The sequence below is a fragment of the Vidua chalybeata genome, chromosome 1 (genome assembly GCF_026979565.1).
Source record: "Vidua chalybeata isolate OUT-0048 chromosome 1, bVidCha1 merged haplotype, whole genome shotgun sequence".
Classification (NCBI taxonomy): Eukaryota; Metazoa; Chordata; class Aves; order Passeriformes; family Viduidae; genus Vidua; species Vidua chalybeata.
This window is the reverse complement of record NC_071530.1, coordinates 4123406-4140464: the sequence shown is the minus strand read 5'-3', so window position 1 is coordinate 4140464 and position 17059 is coordinate 4123406. Positions and strand designations below refer to the sequence as shown.

Genomic DNA, 17059 nt, shown 5'->3' with positions numbered 1-17059 from the left:
GGAGTGGACAGAAAAAATGCAGGCAGGCTTTTTTGGAGAGCCTGCACAGATTAATAATGTGGGCCTAATTTATGAGCTCCATCAACAGTGGCACCTGGAAAGACAAAGGTGGGACAAGGACAGGACAATCAAGGCAGAGCTTTGATAGCACCAGAGCAGCAGCAGTCACAAGCTGACTTACCTGTACTGGATTGTTTCTGAAGTGGTTGAAGCTCTCAGCTTTGTCATTAAAATCCTAACTATGTTAAATAGAAATACAAAATTTATCTGGAAAAGAAGGGAGAGAGAAGAGAAAAATGCAACCAGTCAGTAAAATAATGGCTCACAGGATATGCTACACCCTAAAAAGCACATTTTACAGTTTCAATCTGACTGAAAACAGCCTTTTGGCTTTACCATTGATTGCAACAGACTCCAAAGTTGACTAGAAACACCAGATTATACAACAAAGATCCAACACTCTTAATGGTCCCAAAACAGCAGTGAAAATGGAGTAGCTCATTATTGCCCTAACCAGGAATTATTTTTACTCCCTTTTCACCTTTTCTGGGTGCAATGAGGAACTAAAGGTGGGATTGATGGATTTGCCACCCCCCTTTTCAATCTGCTGAGCTGGGTAATTATTATTTGTGTTGCAGCCTCACCACTGAGAAGTGATATTTCCTCCAATTACTGTTGCAGCATCTGCTGGTGACTTTCTTGCATAGTGCAAACAGGGGATTAAAAAAAAAAACCCAACAAACTGAAGAGAAGATTGACTTTTAGACTGTGATCAGTGGAAGGATTTGGCTCTTAGGAGCAGGTTTGGAGATGCTTTCAGAACATAAAGCAGGGCAGCTTACAAGACATGGGTCTGTCCCAAAGTTGTCAGAACTACACAACTGCTGAGGTCCCAGCACAGCTGGGGAGAAAATATTTATCTCACACATAATTCCAGGGGCTTCTGGCATTTTTCAGCCCCTGAATGGAATAATTCTGTGATTGACATCTGAATATTTACAAACACCCCAGCAGAGCTGCTAACTGAAAGGTGTTCTCAAAATATTCTCCTTTTTCCCCTGTGCTGTGGGGTATATTTCAATGTTTACATATCTTGGCATCCATCAGAGCATTCCCCGTGGCTCCTGTTCCATGGCTCAAAACAAATGGAGCAATGAAACACCTGAGCAGACACTGGGAGACTGGCAGCAGTGGGAATTGTGCAAACACCCTAAGTGAGATACAAAAATGCTGTTCTAGGTGTTAACACGGCTTTTTTTGGAAATTATTTCCTCAGCAGAGCGGGGCCCTGGGGAGTACAAGAAGCAATCAAAGCACTGCAGCCTGTGTGTTTGTTCTTCTCAGATTTGGTTTTTTTTGTCATATTAAGACCTTGATACTGGTTCGTGCTTTATTTATCAGAGACAAAAGCAGCTCCATATCTGTGGTTTGAGTTGAATCTTAAACTCCTCACACTGGTGACTGCCCCGTTCTTCAGTAACACAGAGAGAGATGTTCAGGCAGTCTCTGCTCAGCAGGAGGTGAATGGAGGTGACCTTCACCCACAGAAAGAAAACTTCCCTCTCTGCAATTCTGCTGCTGAATCTTGAGGTTCTCCATCAGCTCAGAGCCATGATTGGGTTATTTCTACCAAAGATACAAAAAAGGCACCAACCCAAAATGTGCCAGTTTTGCACTTGCAGTGGAAAGTGCCAGACTGAATTACAGACTCCTAGGTAAGAGCAAACTCCAAATATCAGTGGGACTGATCACATACCATCATCATGATGAACTGGGCTGAAGAAGGCATTTCAAGTTTCATGAGCCCTACTTCAATGTGACAGCATCCTGCCATCTGAACTGGAAATTCAAATTGCCACAGCCTGCATCAGAAAATGAGGGATTCTGGCCTTTTGTGAAATTCATTTGCAGAGGCGTGATTCATCAGTCCAGAAGAATTGCTAGCTGGAAATTCTGGGAGTCCTTTGACCAGAAACACTCTCATTCTACAAAAGTCTGCTTTTAATTCTCCCAGTTCAGCTGCCCAAGCCCAGAGCAGAGCAGCACCTGAGGCACCCCTGAAGTCTGTGAGTGGCACTGGCACAGGTGACACAAAGCTGCTGAGAGACATCGCCTCCCTCCAGGAGCACCAGGGAGGCAGATTCCTCATTGCTGACTTTTAAAAAACTGCCCAGGTGACTGAGAGAACCCTGCCAGGACATGATTTCTAAGCACATTTTCTAGGAGAAGGTAACAGCAGCATTGGCCACTCAAACTGAATCCTCCTCCTGAGTAATCTCAGTCTGAACCTCAGAGTGACTTTCACTCTGCTTCTTCCATTATTGTTGTAGTCTTCTTTTACCAGTCTGCCTTTACCTAAAAAACAGAGAATTTTTTTTTAAAGGCTGGTGAATGGCACAGATGGAAGGAGAATATCCTGAGCTGGAGGGAAGGTTCTGGAAAAATGGGTCTCGTGTGTATGCCCAAGAGGTGATGGCTTGGATGCAGAGGACCATCAAGTCAGGAGAATCCTCTGGCCTTTTCAGTGCATAAAGGGAGGTTAGAAAAATAATTCACAGCTCCTTTTGTCTTTAGAATCTCCTTTAGAATGCATGAAGCTCCTTCAAGACTTGGTTTTCCACTTTCTCCGAAGTTTCTCTGCCCAGCTCTTGCTGCAGCAGGAGAGGACATGAGTGCAGGCCTGTTACACACTCAGCTCCTGCTGCTGCCTTCATCCCACAGTTTCTCCAGGAAAAGGAATAACTGTTTCTTCCCTATTCTAGATTTAGTAGCTAAGAGAGAAAAGCCAAGTGTCTCAGCCTTGGCTATAAATCAATTCCATCCCAGAGTGAGGATTAGAAGAGCAAGAGCATGAGGAACTGAGCTGGGCTGGCATCATTTCTTGTCAGATTAAGCAGTTGGTTATACCAAGATCTATTTATATTCACTGCAAAGAAATGGACACTTTTCAACAGTGGTACATATGACATATTTTAGAGTGTTTTTGGATTAAGGGGGCTTGGACTTGAACCAGTTGCCCACATAAATATTCCACTGATCTTCAGGTTATCCCATGTGAGCTTCAATGAAGTGAATGGGCTGTGTCGATGAGGTTCTGTGACATTACAGTCTATGGAAGCTTAAAAATCTTTTTAGGCACCAACATTTTGTCTCTGTTAAGGTTTTTCTGAGAGATCTTTAAGACTTGGATAGGGTCACTCCTACAATGCAGATCTCAGCAAGCAAAAAATCCAAGGGAAAAGATGAAAATGCGGTCACATGAAAATACTTATTTTTGGTTTTCCCTTCTAGAAGCACATTTCAGTGCATTCACTTTTAATGATTTCTTTTCAAAAACCCCCCACTCTGATGCCTTTTCAGAAAGGCACTCTGAACTCCATTTCAGAAAGACACTTGGCTCAGTAAGGTCTTTTAGCAGCACTCAGAGAGGTCTGAAGAAACTATTTTAACTATTTTAACTATTTCAGAACTGATCTGAAGATCCATTTTCAGTGCATAACGAGATGGGGTTTCAATTGTCCGTTTGTCCTTGCTGGGCCTGAGCCCAAGCTCGTGGGGATGATGGGGGCAGTTTGCTCAGGAGGGAGGACACGAGCTGGGAATCAGAAGGGACCAGGCTGCTGCACACAGCCTGCAAGAGCTGAAGGCTTGGAGATGAAAATGGAGCTGTTTTCTCAGCTGCAGAGAATCCACCCAGCTCTAGTGGCTACCAGACTGAGCCTGATTTACAGGCAGAGCAGATGAAGCCTCTGCTCTTTGTTCCTCAGCTAGTCTGCAGTGCTTCAGAGGGAGAAAGATCTCACTCCACTGCAAAGTGAGTTTTCCTAGAAAAGAGCCTAAGTGCTGTATTGACCAAAGTACACAATTATTTGTCAAGGACTTCTTTGTTATGATCAGAGCTCTGTGTCAACAGATTAATTCCTCCGAGCTGGGCAGCTCTAACAAAACCCACACATCACTTCCATCAATGGAGACCCAGGAAAGGTCATTGAAGAGAGGTAATGATGAAAGGCAGTGCATCCTTTTTGTTTCTCTTTAGGCTCATTTTCTATTTTCATTCATTTCTGTGTATCCACGTTTTCTGCTTCCTAATGGAAAACATAACCAAGGATTTTTACCTTGACATTTACTGGTAGATAAAATGAATCCAAAGGTAAAGTTGTGAAGATAGAATAAAGTGGCTTATTTCTTCCTCTCCTTTAATTATGCCATGCTAAGAATATAATTATTGCTGGAATAAGACCCTCTCCAACTACAGATGGGAAAGAAAAAGTTTTCATTTCTTGCCAGAAGTTTAGTCTTTCCATTTCTAAATTGGGATGAAAATTCAGCCCCCCAAAATGGAGTTACAAGCCAGTGATCCAGAAAGTATTTGAGCCATCTGTTTTGGCACTGCTCTATTATAACCTGAACACACGAGCCCAGAAACTCTTCTGAACCAAAAGAAGCTTTTCAGTAAATGATTTTGCTGGCAAAATTATTCTCTCATAAAAACCAAACTCCACTTGAGAGGAAATTTATCTCTCTTATCAAAATGAAATAGCCCAAGTGCACAAAAGAGGCAATGCTGACTCTGAGGGCTCCTTTGCAGTTTTCCCCAAGCCCAGGAGTTCAATAGGTATGTCATTAAGCTCTGCTCTTTTGAGAATTTAATGGACAACTAGCTTTTATTTTGCTCATTTTCTGCTGGGTTTTGTATTTTATGCTTCACAGAAAGCTTGTGCTCCTCTGCTTCCTAGAATGTTTGCTCTTCTTCACTCCCAGGAATTGTAAGAATTATTCTATTTAGGTTTCATATTTTTATGCAGTGCTGTAAAATCACCTCAGGGTTAAATAACCCAAACTGGGATCAGAACAGTCCTTTGAGTGGGAGCTCTGGATGCTACCATCCTGAACTCAGATGTGCACTCTGCCAATTAATTAATGCTTTGTTTTAATTGTTCCACCATGCTGGCCTGACCTGATCCTCAGACAGAGCTTTTTATCACAAAAGTTTCCTTTTCAAAGGTCACAGGCACCACGATGAGCCCTTTGGGCAAAGGGCTAGAAAACACTTTTATGTACAATCAGGAATAAGGATTCCCGAAATCTTTATTTGATTAAGAAATCTGTATGTGATTAAGAGGAATGAACATTTCATAAACAAAAGTAGAAAATTCAGAAAATTTGTAGAGTGTCCGTGGTGCTGGCCACCTTGCTGGGCATTTATTGACTCCACAACTACAAAATATGAATAGCAAAAAGTCAATAACAGCAACGGTGGCAAAATGGGAGATAAATTCTGGATGGACTGTAAGCAAACCAGCACATTATCTTTGTGCTCTGTGCAGCTAGCACAACCTGCATGCACAACAGCAGAACTGATGATAAAAGTCCTGCAAGAAGAACTCGGGGATGTCAACAGGTCATGAACTGCAAAGCTGCAGCAGTGGAGGAACTGCTCATCTGTAGAGGAAAGAAATTTCAAAAAAAAAAATCAATAAGAAAACTAATTTGATTAGTGTTTGAGAAAAAACATAAGCCATCCAGATAGGAAGGAGAAGGGGAAATGAAAAAAAGATATCAATAATAATAAAATCTCAGTCTCTGAACAGAACAATGCAGAAGTGGAAGCAGAAGTGAGAAGAGTCAGTAAAAACTAAGAAAATATTCAGAGAAGCAATTGTATCAGCAAGGAGGATGCTTACACAGGACTAGGGAATGCTTTCCAGCCAAAAAAAAAACCAAACCCATAAATGAAATGCATACAGCTATATACACAGGTGAGATACTTCACATAAAATAGTGAATAAGAAAACTTTGAATTCCTTAGAAGATCAGAAGGACTTCAGCAATGTGGACTGTGGTGTTTGAAATGGAGCATGACAGATCAAAAGAATTGAAGACAGGGAAGAGCTTCAAACTGAAATAGAGTTGGTTTAGATTGGATAGTAGGAGGAAATTCTTCCCTGTGAGGGTGGTGAGGCCCTGGCACAGGGTGCCCAGAGCAGCTGTGGCTGCCCCTGGATCTCTGGAAATGTCCAAGGCCAGGCTGGACGGGGCTTGGAGCAACCTGGGGCAGTGGAAGGATAATTCTCACTTTTGAAAAATTCCATTTTGTCAATAAATCAGCTGATTTTGTTGATAAGCTTAAGCATCTCCACTCTCTGATGTGACAAACTTGAAAAACACCCTGTCTTTCCACAGCCTTAGTTTTGAAAAACTGAATTATTAACTCAGGTGCTTACTGAATTTTTTTTTTTCCCGTCAAGGCCTTCCAGAGCATCAGCCAGTGGTTGCTGCATTGAGATACTGACATTTCCCATAACCTGAAGCTGGTCTGGATAAACTCTTTGTGAAGAAGAGAAACAAGGTGTGAAGGGAAGAATGATGTGGTTTGTGAAATCCTCTGAAAAAGTCAGTTAGAGGACAAGGGAGATCCAGTGGACAATCCCCTGAAAGGAATTCAAATTCCAAACTCCAGAGGTTCCCAGAGAAATCTGGCTGTTGCAGGCTTGAAGGGAAGAGCACTATGCATAAGAACACAAGGAAAAAGGGCAGGAATACATACATACATATACATATATATATATATATATATATGTGTGTGTGTGTGTGTGTATGTATATATACACACATATTATTCTGATTTCTCAATGGAAAAGAGGCTACCAGCAGATCTGTGCTGTTTCACACAAATCTCAGTGATCTGTAAAAGGGATTGAAGAACAGGCTGACAGATTTTTACTGGCATCAAACTGCTCAGAGCAGCAAAAACGAAGACAGATTGCAAAGAGCAGTCCAGGGACTGAGTGATCAGGCAATAACTGGCACAGGAAATCACCTGATGTGAAGGTAACATCATGGGGGAGACAAAACAATCTCAGCTTTACATGGAGAGTTATGAGCTTTGGGAGTTTTCATTCACAAAAGAAATGCTGGAATTACACTCACTGGCTCCCTGAAAACCTCATCTCAGTTCTCAGCAGAAGAAAGGAAATAAGAAATCCTCCTGGAATTACTGAGAAAGAAAATAAAGCAGGCCAGAGGATGCAGATGTAAAAATCCATTTGTGTGGTCACACCTTGATTACTGGGGCCAGCTTTGATCTTGCCACCACAAAAATCTTTCTGCATCTTTCATGAGCAGCACATCATAAAGATCTCTTGGCTACCTGTGGTTTTCTCTCCTGAGAAAAATTCCACACTGAAATAAGGACCCTTAACTCCTCTACTTGTCATCCAGGAATCTCAAAGCAAGGGAGGATAATTTTTAAATAGATAATTTTAAAATAGATAATCATTAAAGTGGCTTTATAGCTGGTGAAGCTGAGCTTTGAGCAGCAATCTAACTTAGTCAAAGTTAAATAAATGATGAAGGCAGAGGCAGAAGTGAACTCCAGGACCTCCCCCACCTCATAACACCCACTCACTCCAGCAGCTAACTGGTTGTAGTGAATTATTTTCAACCAGACACAAAAAACCCAGAGGCTGCAAAACTGTTCAGTTCTCAAGCACAAGAGGGAAAAAAAAATCTATTAAGGCTGAATGAAAGGTTTTTGGGGAAAAAAATGATCTGCCTGTTTGAAAAATTACAAATGTTTACAGTCTCAGCTCTGAGAAATATTGCAGAGCTGTTCATAGCTGGGGTCAGCACATGGCAGAAGTTACTGAGGGAAAAAGCAGCTCAGGTAACTGCCTGTGGTGCCTCTTCTCTGAGCTTTGTCCTCTGGCCCTGCTCTGTCTGTGTGGTTCACCAGTTCTTTGGCAGTTTTACATCTCAAAGTGAACACAAGAAATGTGTTTTCCTTAATAAAATCAGGAGGATTCACTGATTTTATTAAGGAATTCACTTCCCTGGCATTTTTTTCCAACCCTTTCCTTCTTTTTTAGCTTCAGAGAGGGGTGTGTGATTAAAACTCAGTTATGTGACTCTGAGAAAAGAATTAAAAAAACCCCAATGTGCTCATTTGAAAAGAAAGTACCTAATAGAGTGTGTTTTTTTCAGTGCTATCAGAAGTTAAATTTCAAAGCATCCAATGTGCTCAATTGTTAGTTCCCTTGTGGGATATGTACAAGTCAAAATCCATTCAGGAATGAAACAAACAAAAAAAAAAGATGATTACCTAAATTTTCTCCCTCAGATGTTTTGTCAATAAAAATACATGTTTCTTGCTCAACATAGAGAATCAGCATTTATATTCAGTTTCCTTTTTTTCTGCAACTGTCTCTGAAATAGTTTCCCTATTTTCAGCCCAAGTCAATCTCTGAGCTCCTTCTACACAGACAAGTAGAAAATCAATCAATCAATCCAACAACTCCACTGCCTCATTCAAGGTTTTGTACCCAAGATACAACACAATAATGTGATCTGGAGATGGACTTGAGGGCTGCTGCCATGATCAAAGGCCTTTTTGTGGCCAGTTTTTGTTTCCCAGTGAGGCTTAGAGCTCCTGCATGACCTGTTCCTTGTGTGACACCATCCTGTGCTGCAACAGCTCAATGCACAGAAGTAAGAAAACAAGAAATCAAAACCAGTGGAAATAATTTCTGACAGAAAAAAAAATCCTTAAAAATAATATTTAAAACAGAATTGCATCTTTAGAAGCAAGTTTTATCCCTCTAAGAATATTCAGCACTCCAATCATACTGCCACTGGTTGGTGCAATGATGCTTCTGGAACACACCAAGATGTGTCCAAGAGGTAACCAAAGATCACCTGTTTTGTAAAGGAACCCAGTGGGAAGAAATGCTGATGTCTGACTCCAGTTCAGAAGGCTGAATGATTTCTTTATTATACCTATGCTATAATACATTAATATACTATTTAAAGGAGATACTAAAACTACAAACCTACTTTTCTAACTCACAACTTGTGACCTTCTCTCTGAGAGTCCAGCCACAGGTGGGTTGGATTGGCCATCAGGCTCAAACAATCCTCACCAGAATCCAACCAAGCAATCACCCCAGGTAAACAATTCTCCAAACACATTCCATATGGGAAAACAAGGAGCAGAAATAGAAATTGTGTTCTCTTTCTTCTTTCTGTGCTCCTCTATGAAAAAAATCCTGAGAGAGAGAAGAATGTGCCTGCCACACACTGAGCTCTTGGCTCTTCACTCAGGTGAGTGAAGCCAATTGTAACTTTCCCAGGTGCACAGGAACTGTAATTTCATGGAGTATTTAGAATTTCAGCTTTTAGTGTTAGTCCTCTTTTGGAAATAACACATATTTGTTCTTGTAACACTCGTGTCTGTTTTTCCAGCAGAGGCCTGGGAGTTGTCTCAGAGTTGTCACAGAATGGTTTGGGTAGAAGGGACCTTAAAGCCCATCCAGTGCCACCCCCTGCCATGGCAGGGACACCTTCCACCATCCCAGGGTGCTCCAAGCCCTGTCCAGCCTGGCCTTGAACACTTCCAGGGATCCAGGGGCAGCCACAGCTTCTCTGGGCACCCTGTGCCAGGGCATCACCACCCTCACAGGGAAGAATTTCTTCCAAATATCCCATCTTAATCTACTCTCCATCATCATCTTCACGCCATTCCCCCTTGTCCCAGCAGGACTGTGCCCTGTCCTGTTTGTTCTTTCACAAAACACAGCTGCAGCTCCACTTCAGTTCCTCATTAGTTCAAATCCAGCTTGTGAGCAGTGACTGAAAGATGTCACAGAGTTGTCCTCTTCTTGAAATCGCTGTGTTTTCCACTTGTGGTGGCCACTGTTCAGTGGAGGGAAGAGGAAGGCAGCACTTTGTCTGTGCCAAGGCAGAGCCAAAATCACATCTGAGGGCAGTGATGTCTGCCTGTGCTGCCCTGGGTGCATGGAAGATGTCAAATTTCAGTGCTCTGCATCCAGCATTTTTTAATAGCACCCTTGAAAGGGTCAGTGACTCCAGTAGCAGCAAGTGATGCTTCAGTCATTATCTCCAGTTTGAATTTATTCACATAAGGATCAAAAAAGTGAGCACGTCAAGTGGCTTTAAGACACCGTGGGGTTGTGGGTTTTAATTAGAAACACTCCAAAAATGAACTGACAGTTCAAATAAAAATAAAAAAAAGCAGGGGAGCAGATTTTAGGAATCAGGAGTGTGCTGGAATAGGAGCTTTCCTATTTGCAGTTTAGTTTGCAGAGGGATGCTTTCCTCCCCCAGCAGTGCTCTCCGAGGGGAATAACCCTAAAGTGAGGGGAGGAAGGGCTCACCCTCAAATTGTATCAGCTCCTTTCCACCCCACAGTGCAATTACTGCTGTTACCTCATTAGTGTTTTAATTAGGGCTCAAGTGCAGGCAGGCCAAGGTAGGAAGGTTCAATCCACAGTGTCAGCTTTGGGCTCTTCAGTCACTGGCCCAGTTGAGAGGGGTCTCAAGGCTGTTCCAAATTAGAGGCAGATATAATGACCTGTACAGAAAGTGGCAGCCCCCAACCATACCTCCATCTTCTGGGTCTCTTTGGGGTCTTTAAATATTTACAGTGCTGTTCTGGGGAGAAAAAAGCCATTTTCATGGCTCTGTGGGATCTGTCAGAGATGCTACCCAATGATTTCACAGATCCTGTGGACTACAGAAGTTATAGGAAATTCAGAGTCACAGATTTCCAGGCGATGATGTGAAACCCAAGTGCTCCAAGCATCACAAATCTCCTACCTTGTGTTATCTAAATAGGATTTATTTGTGAGGGAATCTCTGTATCAATGAGGTCAATTTACTGTGAGGCTCCTTCTGGTTTTGTGATGGCTCCCTCAGCAGCACAATTTATATTTTGTATACCACACCCATTGCTATTTCTCTCCTTAAAACATAAAGAAAAGATTTTTTAACATAAAAATATACTCTATTATTTTTTTTTCTTTTTCAGGCCATTTTTTTGCTGTATCTTAACAATTAAACAGGAATGAACTCTCCTGCTCTCAGGACACCCACTCAGATCAGCAGCTGGGCAGCACAGAAGCTTTTTCCACACTGAATCCCATGAACAGGGCACTGACAAGGTGAGACCAGGAGGCTTCTTAGCCTTGAGAAAGCTGCCAGTGGTGCCTGTTCAGGAGCATTTGCACCTTCCCCGTGGGGGCTGCAGTGACAAAAGGGGCATCTACAGCAAACCTTGGTTCGTTGTGAGTTTGTTGGTCCTAAGTTGGGTAACTCCCTGGGGGCTCCCCTAGTAAGGGAGACCCTCTTGGAGTAGTTTTGTGCTAGGAACGAGAGATGCATTGGACTTTTTCGGTCTTTACTTTCTGTTTATTGTTATCTTATCAAAACTTCAGCACGCCGTCTGCACCAGACTCTGCGTGCAGGAAAAACAGCACAAAAATTGCCAACAATCTTTTGTTACAAGGCCTTTTAAGTCTAATCAAAAAAACTAAACTACTCAATTAAGAAGTGACGCCTAGATTATTTTCTTTTCTGACCCCTAAAGACCCGCAATGTGGATTTTTCTACCCAATTACAAGATACCACCTAAACCTAAGAAGAAAGAGGAAGAAGAAGAAAGAAGAAAAGAACTCAAGACAACACCCTGTATCCTCCATCTTGAACCCATCTATAACACACTAAAAATCCTAAAACCTAAATTTCTCACCCATGTGACATACTAAACTACTCTCTACAATCTCTACAATCTATTTCACACTTTTGTGGTTTCTGGTTTACTTTGAGGCTTAGGAAGTTTTCTCCATGAATGAGGCTCAAAGTCAGTGCTCCCCTGGGGGTCAGGACACCCCAGGGCAGACAGAGAAATATTCCCAGTGCCCTGGGTTTCCACAGTTCCCTAAGAGGGGGAACCCACTGAGCCCTGGGAATCTGCTGTTGGTTCATCTGCCTGGAAGAGCAGAATCATTCTTTTTTCAGCTTTGTCTGTCCTTACTAACAGCTAACTACTTTCCATCCACACTCAGGTTGGTTTGGTTTTTTTTTTTTTTTTTTTTTTTTTTTCCTGGGAAAGCATCGCTGTGCTTCAGCTGAAGGCTCAAAATGGGTTATGAATGAGCTTCCTTCTCCCTCTGCCTAATTGTGGTTGGCACAAGAGACGGAGTGTTGGGTAAACAGATAAACAGCCTGGTAAGCGTGGGCAGCACGGGGAAGGAAACTTCACAACAGGAAATGTAGAAACAAACACACAGCAGTGCTGGTGATGGAGAAAATGGAGCTGACAGTGCAAGATGCAATTCCTGATTGTGATTATTACCTTTTTCAAAATAATGTGTGTGACAGAATTGCTGTAGTTGTCATGAGCCCCAGGTGGATGAGCAGATATTGTAATGCACCCCCTGGCTTTGAACATTTTTCCTTTCTGCCTCTCAAAACCTTGTACAAAGGCAAACAGCATTGCAGAGGGAGGAGGAAAGAATGGCCCAAACCCAAGGAAACAGCCAAAACCAAATCACTTCAATTCTTGCAGTGTTATCCGCTGTGGCCACTTTGGAGAACACCTGAAGATGTTTGGCCTTGTTTATGTCTTATTTTCCATAAAAGCAGACATGGAACATGACAAATCAAATTTCCTCTGAGTGGGAGATGGCAGTGTCCTCCCACCCACACAAACACTTACCAGGAGAACAAGAATCACTGGCCCTTGGTAGATGTAGTCAATATATTTCCCTGGCTCTTTTCCAAACCAGCACCTGTGAAAAACAAAACAAATAAGAAAGTAATTTGTAAAGGTAAACTCACTTCTTTTAGACTGCAATATGAAGGACACTGTAGAGAGGTGTTCCTATATTCACTGCACTGTTTATATATAAATAATCAGCAAGTAATGGAATTTTCTGCTGCACATCACCTGTTGTTGGACACAGATTTGAGCTCCACTTTCCCCTTCCATTAGAACATTCATGTTCCCTCTATGGTTTTGGCTATTGCCTGTGTAAATATTTACAAGAAATATGAGAACCTGCTGTAAAAAGGATGCAGGAGATGTCTGAAAAAGGGATTAAAGAAATATTCTGTGTAAGAGAAAAAAACCCCTGTTATCCACTGCAGTGCCCAGAGGCACATTCCACAAAGTAAGGGCTGCTAATTAAAGCAATGTCTCGAGTTGCATGGAAATGCTGTCTAAATAAAACACTGAATGGATAAGGAGTCATCTCACTGGCTTTGAATGAATCTGGGGACCACAGGGGACTCTGGAAGTGCTCAAAAACCATGTAGATGTGGCACCTGGGGACATGGGTTAGTGGAGGACCTGGCAGTGCTGGTGAGTGGCTGAGGTCCACAATCTGAGACGCCTTTTCCAACCCTAATGATTCCATGGCCACCAAAGCCAGACAGAGCAGAGCCATCATGTGAAGCCACCAAATTCCTGCTCCACCATCCCCTTCCAGACTGTCTGGGATGAACCAAAACAGGCTGGGAACTGGAATCACAGGTGAACTGAGTGGCCTCAGAGCAGAGGAGAGCCTGGATGTGTCACATGTGACCGAGCACTGCCTTGACTTCCTCTCATTCCAAGTGTTTTTCTCCCTGCTGTGTTACACAACAAAAGAGCCCTGTGATTTCACAGCAACCCACACTGACACTCACTTCATCCTCTTCACTGAGAATAATAAATCTGCTCTGTTTATGTTGGTCAATGAATGAGAGACTGGGCTCAGGTCTGAACTCACACCATTCCGTTTTCCTTGGGGTAGTTTTGGACCAGGCCAAAAACTAACCAAGGCCAAAACTATTCCTGGGGAACAAATCTGGAGCTAGCAGGAGCCAGAGGACATTCCCAGTAGTCCACAAACTGCAGCTCCCCTGATTTTGGAGGCCAAGAAGGTTTAATGATAAACCTTGTGTGAATTACTCCATGCTATTTGGAAGTCGAGCCCTAGGAATTAATCCAGGCCCAGCTAATTCAGTATTACAGACACAGCCACGGGGTCTGCATCCAGGATTCCACCAAGCTAAGACAGCTTTGCATTCATAATTCCTTAAGGTTGAGATCATTGGAGCTGCAGATCCCTTAGGAAGTAGATTTTGGAGTTCAAGGGTCTGAGAGTTTTCTTCCCTGTCATGGATACCCCGTAACAAATCTGTACAGCATAAGTTATGCCTTCCCCATGTTTGCTTTGTGAAACAGTAATTTAGTGCCACTGGAGCCATGGAAACAAGGGTAATTCCTGAGCCAGGGAGACCACAGAGCCACATTTGCACTTTTACAAGCAGCAAGATGTAATAGGTTGCCTCAAAGAGGTTGGAGTTTCTAAGACACGACCTCAAGAGTCCAGGGGAAATGAACTGGGATCAGGAAAGCTCTGGCTCAGATGGGATCCTCGTGGGTCACACCATGCCCTCGAAGCCTCTCTCCAAAATGTGGTGTTTGTAAAACAGGAGGAGCTGCTTGGCCCATTGCAAGAAGCTCTGAGTGGACAGGAGTGTTGAGGTACGCAGTGGAATCAGGAACACTTCAGTACCTCACAATTATTTGCCTTTTCTTGGCTCAATTCCCACATCCTTAAAGTTCCAAATGAATGAGGGAGCTTTGAATGTTTTAGAAATGTGAAAGATGTCTGCTATTCCCTGGTGCACTGAGTGTGAATTGATAATTTTGCAACTCATCTTCCAAAATTTGGGCATGAGAGCAAGACGTGGAATAGGGTACTTCCTCCAGCCAAGTTATCATCCAAGAAGAATACCCAGGGCAGTCTTAAATGAATGAAACTGTGTTTTTGCATTTTATTTCTTTAATGTAGCTGGAAAGACATGAAAAAAAAAATAAATTACAAGATATGCCAGGGTAGGAAACAAATTTCTCCAGAACTTGCAAGATCTACATTTGAGAGAAGATTTTGAAGGGTATTTTGGGAGAACTATTTTTTATTGCCTGGAACTTAGAGAACTAAGAGAAGCAACGAGTTCCTGGGAAGCTGGCTGCCCCAACAGAGGGACTAATACAAAGCAGACTGAGGCATGTGGCAGAACTTACTGGGCTAGAAAAAGTCAGCAAATAATTTGGAAGTGAACTGGTAGAGCACAAATGAGGTTCCAGGGCAAAGGCTGCTCTTGTTGCTCTTTGGAATTTAAATGTTGCTTAGCTGGAAGACCAAAATGCTGAAATTTATTATCTGAAGCCCAGTGTTGGAGCAAGGTTGTGCTGAGAGAAGAATTAATGTGGATTTATTTCCACACTGAGAAAACAAAGTTGTGGCCAAGGACAGAATCTGCAACACAGAACTCTCCAGGGGTGCTGCTGCTCCAAGGCTCCTTTTGTAGGTAGTGGAGAAAAAAAAAAAAACCAGCTTCTTTAGGTCTGTGTTCATCTCATTAGGTTATAAACCAGATCTGTTACACTGCAGTCTAAATATTTCTAGTTAAATGGGGTGAGTAATGCTCAGAGGAGACAGTTACTTGCCAGAAACTTGATAAATGTCTGCAATTGATTAGCAATATTTCATATTTAGAGTCTTAACTATTCCAACGAGGACTTTTAGCTAAGGTATTGCAAACTATTCTGCCAATCATCTGAACCCTTGCTTTAAATCCAACACAAGCCACTGTTCCTGCAATAAAATAATTTCTTTGAAAGCAAAAAGAGAAACTTAAATCACTGACAATTATTTGGTGCATCTCTGATGATTACTTGGTGCATTTGTGTGAAATAAAAGCCATTTAACCACTTTTTATTCTTTTTTTACCTCTGGAAGGATACATAAACACCCCCTGAATACTGATGAGGACAATTCAGGAAGACAGTTGTGGTAAGACTCAGATATGTAAAACATATTTCTGTTGAGTAGCACTAATTTATATTCTTCAGGAACTCTGATAGTTCTTTATGTAACCAAACCCACCACTAGGTTTTATCACTATTATTAATTAGATCTCACTAATATTCTTCCCCTTAACAAATGCCCATCAATGAAATTACTGCAATAGCTCTTAATAATTTGTGAGAGATTTTTTAAATTGAGATTTAACAGTACTTTTTTTTTCCCAGAATTGCCATATTTTGCTAAAGAACTGATAAACCCCAGGCAGGATATTTGCCACAGGACCAGTTATAGTTACCTTACTGTGCAGAAAAGATCTCTATTAAATACAAAGATCTCTATTAAATTAATATTAATAGTTATTAGAGATCTCTAATATTAAAGATCTCTGTTGAATACAAATATTAAAAAGTCAGGAAGTTGCTTGAAGCAATTTTTTAACATTCTTTTTATTTTGAGCTTTTAACTACGACGAGTTACACAACCTGAACCCCAGCTCAACCTCCACACAACTCAAATGGATGTTCAGATGGAGAAAGAGGAAATTCCCATTTTTTCCTGAATTTTGGGCAGTCCCAAACAGTCTGGAAGCTTCAGGCAAGTCCATGTTTGCTGCCTGTGTCCATCTGGCTGGGTCTGACCCCCTGGGAGCAGCACATGATTTCCCCAGTGCTCAGGACAAACGGACAAAAGCTCTGGCAAGGAGCAAAGTCAGGACCTTGGATTTCAGAAGAGGAACTTCCAGCTGTTTGAAGAATCAGTGGATGAAATCCCCCTGGGAACCTGTCCTTAGGGACAGAGGAACTGATCAGACCTGGCAGCTCTTTAGGGACATTTTTCTTGGGGAACAAGAGCTCTCCAATGCCACGTGTAAGAAATCAGGCAGGACAGGCAGGGACTGGGAATGGCTGAGCAAGGAAACCGAGGAAGAAGGAAATGTACAGCCAGGGGAAGCAGGAATGTGTGACCTGGGATATGGTTTGGATGTGTATTCATTTCCTAATTTGTTTAGAGAGCCACACAAACACAAATATTAACATCACTTACTGTTCGTTTTCATAATACAGCTTGCCAATGGCCCAGGCAATGATGATGGGGCAGGGAATACCTGCAGGAGCAAAAAAAAAATTAGGAGTTAATCATGGATGGATGTGTCCATGGTACCAAAGTAAATTCAGATTTGTGTGAGGAGATTCTGAGTTAATGAATGGGAGACTCTAAATAACAGTGGTCCTATCTTGGTCTGCTTGAGATATCACAACTGCTAAGATCTTTTAATTTAAAAATGAAAAAAGATCATCTCAACAAAACTTTAGTATAAGTAAGGAAATTTAATAAAAATATTAACAAACCCACATAAATACCTATATTTCCATAGAAGTGACCAGAAGAATTTTGGC

The 17059-nt window shown here is 42.0% G+C and overlaps 1 protein-coding gene across 2 annotated transcripts in view; it reads right to left on the bottom strand.

Annotated features, from left to right (window-relative positions):
* The window catches only part of CRHR2 (corticotropin releasing hormone receptor 2), a 147857-nt gene that overhangs the window by 23693 nt on the left and 107105 nt on the right, over positions 1–17059 (bottom strand). For both annotated transcript variants that reach the window (XM_053960634.1, XM_053960642.1), the window contains 3 exons: positions 16707–16767; positions 12518–12590; positions 182–267 (listed from right to left, as the gene is read on the bottom strand). In XM_053960634.1, coding sequence (XP_053816609.1) covers positions 182–267; positions 12518–12590; positions 16707–16767 — 220 coding nt within the window. The remainder of the gene's footprint in view (positions 1–181; positions 268–12517; positions 12591–16706; positions 16768–17059) is intronic.